Here is an 8,038-nt window from a genome sequence, read left to right as displayed (position 1 = left end):
GAAGCACACAATGTATTCAAAGCCAAAAACCTATCTCTTAGTATCAGTGGAATATAACTGTGCATTCCCAGTGGACACTCCTCCTGGACCCTAACACACTGCCATGGATTACACACATGCACACACACACACGCGCACACACACACACACACACACACACACACACACACCTCCATATCCCTTTACCATGAGGTTTCCTCCCCAAGGCTCTCTGCTGCTCCCGTCCCACACAGGATAGTCAATGCTAATCATATTAGCCCTCTGCTCTGTTCCAATGGCTTTCAGAGAGGCAGCGCAAAGATCAATAGTGAATGGATAGTGTGTGTGTCTGTGTGTCTGTGTGCCACATTGACCGGATTAATCAGTCAGTGTGTGTGTGTGGGGGGGGGGGGGGGGGGGGGCGTGTCCACATAAATGTGTGCACATGTTTATCGTGCTGCAAATGTAGTCTATATTCACATGTGCACAGGAACATGGTGTGTGGGTGGGTGCGTGTGTGCGTGCGTGTGTGCGTGCGTGCGCGCGTGTGACTAAGATGCCAGCCGGACCAAACAGCAGGTCGTCACACCCGCCACATGAGCGGAGCTGGTTGCTATGACACTGTTACCCCCTCCACCCCATGACTCCCCGGTGACCAATCTGGAGGCAAGCTGGAGACCGTCTGGATCGGCCTAACACACACACACACACACACAGACACACAGTCACACACACACACACACACACACACACACACACACACAGACACACAGTCACACACACACACACACACACACACACACACACACGCACACACACACACACGGACAGATACGTAGATTTGGCACATGTGAAGAAGTATCCAATCCGCTGTGAATAATGTCAATCAAACTGATGATGATTTTGATATACTGGATACAAACCTTTTTCTTCGTTCCTGAAAAGTGAACTGTGTGCAGCAGATGACCGCTTTTCATCTGAGAAGCAGCTTCTCTTCACAGAACAGGCCGTTATGCAACTCCCCTCTCTATAGCCTGGATATGAATGAGCTGTGAATGACCACCATGCCTTGGCCAACTGATTTTACAACACTGACCGTGCTAACGAACGTGTTGAAGTGCTACAACACTGACCGTGCTAACGAACGTGTTGAAGTGCTACAACACTGACCGTGCTAACGAAAGTGTTGCAGTGCTACAGCACTGACCGTGCTAACGAACGTGTTGAAGTGCTACGGGAATGACATTCACACATATACTAATCACTGTACTGCACTAATGAAGCTACTAATGCTGAACTGGACTGTAACACTTTACTGTTTAATAAGGGGTGTTTTAGCTAGCGGGTGCAGTCCCACACATACTTGATCATATTTGAAAAGAGAGTAAGAACACTTGAATCCTGCATCACCTCAAATCGGTTGATGATTTACACGTGTAAGTGTTTAGCGGGGAGAGTTTTTGCATCGTGCTCAAAGACGACCATTTACAAGCAGCCAATGGCGGGACTCCTCAGCGACGGACGAGACTCGAGAAGCTGCTGTGTGAAAGCAGCTGTGCATGGCCTGTTTCTAACATGTGTGTCACCGCTAATCTGTCACCCCCTCCACCCCCTCCCCTGACCCCCTTCATCCTAAATCCCCTCACCCCATCTCTCAACCTGCTGTCGTCCCGCCGCCTCACTCCCCTCACCCACCCACTCACCCTTTCCCCACTCACCCACCCACCTACCCACCCTGCAGATGGCGAGCACGAGCTAACCTCTGACGACGGCTCCACTCTCTCTCAGTCTGTCTCTCTCACCCAGTCCCCGCAAAGCACTCCAGCTAAAGAAGGTATCACTCACTCAGAGAGAGAGAGAGAGAGAGAGAGAGAGAGAGAGTTTCTATTAGAGAATGCTCTTCACTGCTGTGCTGTGTGTCTCTAAGTAGATGGGACATGTGTGTTTTATGTGTGTGTGTGTGTGTGTGCGTGTGTGTGTGTGTTTATGTGTGCGTGCGCGCATGAGAGTGTGAATTAATCAGGTGAAATGGAGCGAGGAGCTCAGGTATGCCGTGCGCTGATATGTGACTAGTGATCTGTGCTCGAGGCTAGGCGCTAGGCGGTAAAGCTGCGCTAGGCAAGATTTATATGTAAAAATAGACTCGTCTTTATCAGCTGAAATCACAAAGTGGGCCTGCAACAGAGAGGAGCGCTCCCTCTAAATGAGACGCTGTGGGTCCGCCCTCTATACGTCCAAATGGAACTGTTTTCTGGTGTCGGGACACTTCTCCACCCCACAGGGAGAGAGAGACTAAACTGAAGCTTAAAGGCCCTCCTACTTCTTACAAAACTAGAGTTGTATTTAATGGTGAGAAAACGAGAGTTGTGGTTAATGGTGACATCATGCTGCACCAGTACGTGTAAATATGTATTCCAACCAATAAAACTACCATATTTTTTTTAAAGATCCTGGCCTTCCCATCAAATCCCTGACTGATATCCCTTACAGTACAGTAGGTTTAGACCAGCAATCCTCAACCTTGTTCACAAACCCCCCACTTGATGAGAATCTGAGAACATTCTCATTGTTAGATATGATTTGGTCCAGAATTCCATCTATGTCTATACTGTAGATGGATAACAGTGAAACTATGCTCAGAACAGTCATTCCTCTACATGCTCTAATTGTGTTAACGTCGTTTAAATTAAACAATGGTGAAGTTTAATAATTCATCAGTTTGCTGGGGACCCAGTGCAATCTCCTCAAGGACCCCCGGTGGTCTCTGGACACCACGTTGAGAAGCACTGTTTAGACTTTTAAATGATCCCTCGCTGCGTTCCCGCCCCCAGCATCCTGTTTCAACAGGACATGGCGTCAAATCAAGAAATGCCTTGCTGCCACATGTGTCGGGGGGAAGCATTGTGCTAGTCTACAACTCTCCCCAGATTGGCAGAGAGAGTTGAATATATACCGTAAATTCCGGACTATAAGCCGCACCGGTGTATAAGCCGCACCTGCAAAGTTGACTATTTTTTTCTTATATAAGCCGCACCGGACCATAAGCCGCGGGTGTTTTAATGTTTTATTTTATTTTTTATTTTTTTTATTTTTTTTATTGTGTTTTAATGTTTAATTACCATATGTAAGGGTTCATGCACAGAGGGGATTGTCGGGAAAGAGATGGCTGTTTGAGGAAGCTCCCATTTATTAACATTTCAACAAAACAACATAACACAACACCACCTGTGTTGTTATTTACAGTGCACACAGTGTCATACAGTGTCATACAGTGTGGTGAAAAGAGGGCAAGAGAGGAAATTAAAACAGAAGTGGATTTATAGTTAGAAAGAGTGCTAAAAAAGAGTTTTTTTTTTTTTTTTTTTTTTTTTTTTTTTTTAATCCATAGATAAGCCGCACCGTTATATAAGCCGCAGGGGCCAAAAAAGGCCAAAAAACGGGGAAAAAGGTGCGGCTTATAGTCCGGAATTTACGGTATATTAAAAAATAAAAAATATATTAAAAAAAATCTATACATTTCTGGGTATTGAAGTTTTTGAAGCGGTTGCCCCCCTCGCTGCCGATTGTAGCTGCCATCGTCCAAAGTTCCACTCCCAACACACTAAAACCTTACCTCTGAGATTGAACATACATCAGAGTGAGAAAGATCATAGCACCTCTTCCTCCACAACTTGTAAACAAAGACACACTGTGTGATTGACTCTGGAGACCCATGTTCTGTGACGCCGGCACAGCGAGGTCAGCCGGTTGCTGTCATGCCGTGACCGAAAACAGGTCAGTTGTTGTGCAAGCCCCCTTTGATGTCTCCCCGCGTCTATTGTGCCGAGCTGAAAATAGCCCCGGCAGTCCCTGAAAGCAGCGTTATTCAGCGTAGCAACAGGATGCCTCTGCCCTCCATTCTCCAGCATGCATTTACATCACAGGGGAAGGGATATTGCACAGCGGGTCGGTTACGTAAACACTCATTAAGGGGATGGGTGTAACCCGCTGTTCGCCAAAGACCCCCTTTTTGTGTAAGGTGAAAGGAGGGCAAGGCTCTGTAGTAGGCCATCAGGTCACTGGGGTTTTACACAGCCAGGTTATGCTATCTATGCTAACGTCACTGTGTCCCGAGTAGGGCTGCGACTAACGATTATTTTCATTATCGATTAATCTGTTGATTATTTTCTCGATTAATCCATTAGTTGTTTGGTCTAGAAAATGTCAGAAAATGGTGAAAAAATGTCGATCAGTGTTTCTCAAAGCCCAAGATGACATCCTCTAATGTCTTGTTTTGTCCACAACCCAAAGATAGTTAGTTTACTGTCACAGACGAGTAAAGAAACCAGAAAGTATTCACATTTAAGAAGCTCGATTATCAATTATTAATCGATTATCAAAATAGTTGTCGATTATTTTTCTCTCGATCGTTGCAGCTCTACTCCTGAGCCGGACACTTTTGCTGCTACTGTCTTAACTCAGACAGCCTCATTTACTGTTAGAAATGACCGTGTAGTGTTTCCAACTAGTTTAATGGCATCAAAAGTCAACCATAACTTCCTACCTTTCTAGCGATATATCGTTTTATCATTCACTTTAGGTTTGTCTTTAGCAGAGGCGGAAAAAGGACGCTGTCGCTGATCATTTAGCATCGTGCTAGGTTGGCCCTCAGTCGGACGCCCTGGCTCCATGCTAACGTAAACAACGCAGTTAAGGCATGAATAATCGATTGTCAAACATCTTTCAAGTGCGTCCCACGGCGCTCTCTTATCAAAGTCACTTTCCTCAACCATTTGGACATTTTAATGACCGTGTATTTTCTATGAAATTTGACATGTAGATTGTGAGACATGTCTGAACTAGTAATTCCACAACAACAGTTCTGCTAGGCGAGAGCACAGGGGACAGAGTCTCTGTTTGGGAAATGTTATTTCACGCAGCACAAACAGAATCAGGATCTGTTAGAGGAATGTGGTGTTTGGTGACAGTAGTGTGGGAACATATTGTGACACAAGGGCAAACTGACACACATGGCAGCGGGACAACGTTGACTTCCAAAGGGACAGTGCAAGACAAACAACAGACAGCAGAGGTGCTATGAATAGACTGAGCACAATGCAATGTAAACACTGCTCAGATAGGGTTAGGGTCAAAGCTGCAAATCGCTGGCAAATCAGACTATTTCTGCATAGCAGCTAGCTAGCTTGTATGAACAGAACTCTGAAAGCTAGATCTCATTTATCAGATCTTTTTAATGAGTGTTTTGCCACCAACTATTTTAGCAAATGAGAAGTTCAAAGGAGAAATGATGTTAAAGGTGTTTTATTTGCCGATTGGCTCTGCCCACGTCGTCACCCAGGATGTTATGGAGGGTAATGCTACCTATACTCCTCCCACACGCTGCGTCCTGCCAGTGAAACACCTCGCTGTCGGGTGAAAAGAAGCTGCACATGTATTGGAGGAAGCACGTGCTAGTCTTCAACTCTCCCCAGCTCGGCAGAGAGGGTCGAGCAATGACCGGGACAGCAGGGGGAATTAGACAAGTACAACTGGGAAGAAAACGTGGGGGAAACTTTCGGAAAAGACTAAAAACACACCTTTTCATGCTCCATCTGGGCCATTCTTTTTTTTTATGATTAGAAGTTTTTATTATTTTCGTTAGACAAGCAAAACAGACATCCATCACAGGTAACAGCTTCCTGTTAACACTAGACAACAAAATAAAATAAAAAGACAGCAAGACACAACAAACAACAAAACACAACATATTGGTGATGTACAGAAAAGTAAAAGATCAAAAATACAGCCTGACCGTCATAAATTGGCAATTTATGTTCATCTGAGCTAGAGATGCCACTATTTTTCAATATATGCGTGATAATGCCCCCATTTCAAATTATATTCGTCCACCTTATCAAGCAGCCTGTATGATAGTTGTTCAAGGGCAGCCAGCTGCCCAAGAGAAATGTGCCATAAAGACGGTGCAGGAGCCGAAGAGGACTTCCACTCCTTAACCAATAATCTTCGTCCTAACATTAAAGCCGTCTGGATCCAATTAGCGAGTGGTGGAGTCAAATCACTCAATGTTGCGGGATCACCCAAAATAAATAGACTGGGGGTAAACGGAATATCGAGGCCAACAATTTTTTCCACAAGACCATGAATGGCTAACCAAAACTCCTGAACTTTTGGACATTCCCAAAGCATGTGCACCAGAGTGCCGCCTTCTTCTTTACACCTCCAACACTCCGAGCTGTCCACCAGACCCACCCTATGCAGCCTGGATGGTGTCCAGTAGATTCTGTTTATAATTTTGAATTGGATCAATCTCGTTCTCAATTCCCTTGACATTTTCTTTCCATTTTCGAGAATTCTTCTCCATTCAACCTCTGTAAATGATACCTTTAAATCAGTTTCCCAAGTCAGTTTAAGGGACATTGTGCTTGAATCTGAGACCGCCAAGATCATAGAATCACCTGGGCCATTCTTGAACTAACGTCTTTCTCTCTCTTAAAAAAAAAAAAAAAAAAAAATACTAACTTAACTTTACCACTATTCCTTCAGATGTTGTAGTTGTCATAGACTGTGTTGCATAGTTGATTGCTCTATTGCTGACAAAAATGTGTTATTGTAAGTCGCTTTGGATAAAAGCGTCTGCCAAATGACGTAATGGAATGGAATGGAAACAAGAAAACATTTAGTGATTTATCCATCCATTGTTTGGTGTTCCCTCTCTCACTACCTTACCTAACCTGTGTCTCTCCCCCCTCAGAGAACCACACGGGCCTGATGAACGGCAAGGACCACGGCGGGACGGACGAGGAGCTGGCCAAGCGCGTCAGCCAGCTGAGCGTGGAGAGCGTGGAGATCACGGTGCGCTCCGGCCAGAAGATCGAGGAGGCGCTGTCCCCAGAGAGCTCGCCCTCCAAGTCGCCCAACGACGCCAAGAAGAAGAAGAAGTTCCGCACCCCGTCCTTCCTGAAGAAGAACAAAAAGAAAGAGAAGACGGAGGCCTGAGGGCAGTGAGGCAGGCAGGAAGACCGAGAGGGCGGCGGCGGCCATCTTGTTTTGTTTAATGTCTGTTTTTATTTTGTCTCCGTTTTCATTGTCATTCTATGTCTTTTGTTTTTTATTTTTTTTTATTTTTTTAACAAATGGTTCTTTTATGTACAAAATGTTAGGCGGAAAAGAAAGGATTACAGGAGAAAAAATGAATTGGTTGTATAAAAAAAAAGAAAAATATCTGCTTCTGTGAAAGTATAGGAATGTTTGAGAGGGAAATTACTGGGGGGGGGGGCGGGGCGGGTGGGAACCAAAAGTGAAAGGTGCAACAAATGTGGGGATGAGTTGGATGGCTCACCCATGCAGGTGTCAACCTGAGACCCCATCCATCCTGAACAACCTGCTCAGCCTGCGTGGTTTCCCAGGGCTGATGATGCAGCCTGAAAGCACCTGGCGTAGTTCTCGTTTCAGAATGGTTAGCCGCACTTTGGCGAGTCGGGAAAGCACCATCAGCGGTGTGAAACTGCACATGTTGTGGCTTACAGCGTACAGAAAAAGCCTCTCGTTTTGTTATTTTTCGCTTCATATTCCCGCGGTCGTTTGAGGTCTCTCTCCTCGTCACGTGACTCTGTGTAGGGAACTGAGAGGAAGTCACACTGGAAAACTGGTCTTAGAAAAACAGCCACGGGGTCTGTGTTGGTATTCTCTCTCTCTCTCTCTCTCTCTCTCTCTCTCTCCCTCTCTCCCTCTCTCTCTCTCTCTCCCCCCCTCTCTCTCTCACTCTTCAAGCTTCTTTATGCGCAGGCTTTTGAAAGCCCGGCCGTGCGGGCGGTCCGTCACCACTGGGCTGACATTATCTCAAAGAGCCGCTGACCCACTCAGTACGTTCACGTAGCATTTTAATGTCCTCTCCTCTTCATCTCAGTGTTTTTGTTTTTGTTTTTGCCAAAACTAAAAGGAAAAAACAATCACGTTTTAGTGAAGCGTCACCGTTTGTCTACTTGTGAACGCGTTTAGATCAGACCGCACAAGTCATCTCATGATTTTTTTTCTAATTAATTGAACACAAATTTGGTAT

At 45.4% G+C, this 8,038-nt stretch overlaps 1 protein-coding gene across 4 annotated transcripts in view; it reads left to right on the top strand.

The window, feature by feature from the left end:
- The window catches only part of add3a (adducin 3 (gamma) a), a 141,900-nt gene extending 134,608 nt beyond the window's left edge, over positions 1–7,292 (top strand). For 3 of the 4 annotated variants that reach the window (XM_083656113.1, XM_083656114.1, XM_083656112.1), the window contains exons 14-15: positions 1,721–1,813; positions 6,731–7,292. In XM_083656113.1, coding sequence (XP_083512239.1) covers positions 1,721–1,813; positions 6,731–6,975 — 338 coding nt within the window. In that variant the 3' untranslated portion in view covers positions 6,976–7,292. The remainder of the gene's footprint in view (positions 1–1,720; positions 1,814–6,730) is intronic. The other variant, XM_083656115.1, reaches the window with a different exon arrangement.
- The last annotated feature ends 746 nt before the right edge of the window (positions 7,293–8,038 follow it).

This window comes from Poromitra crassiceps, assembly GCF_964638095.1.
Source record: "Poromitra crassiceps genome assembly, chromosome: 19".
Taxonomy (NCBI): Eukaryota; Metazoa; Chordata; class Actinopteri; order Beryciformes; family Melamphaidae; genus Poromitra; species Poromitra crassiceps.
The sequence above is the reverse complement of the archived record's forward strand: the minus strand, read 5'-3'. Positions and strand labels throughout refer to the sequence as shown.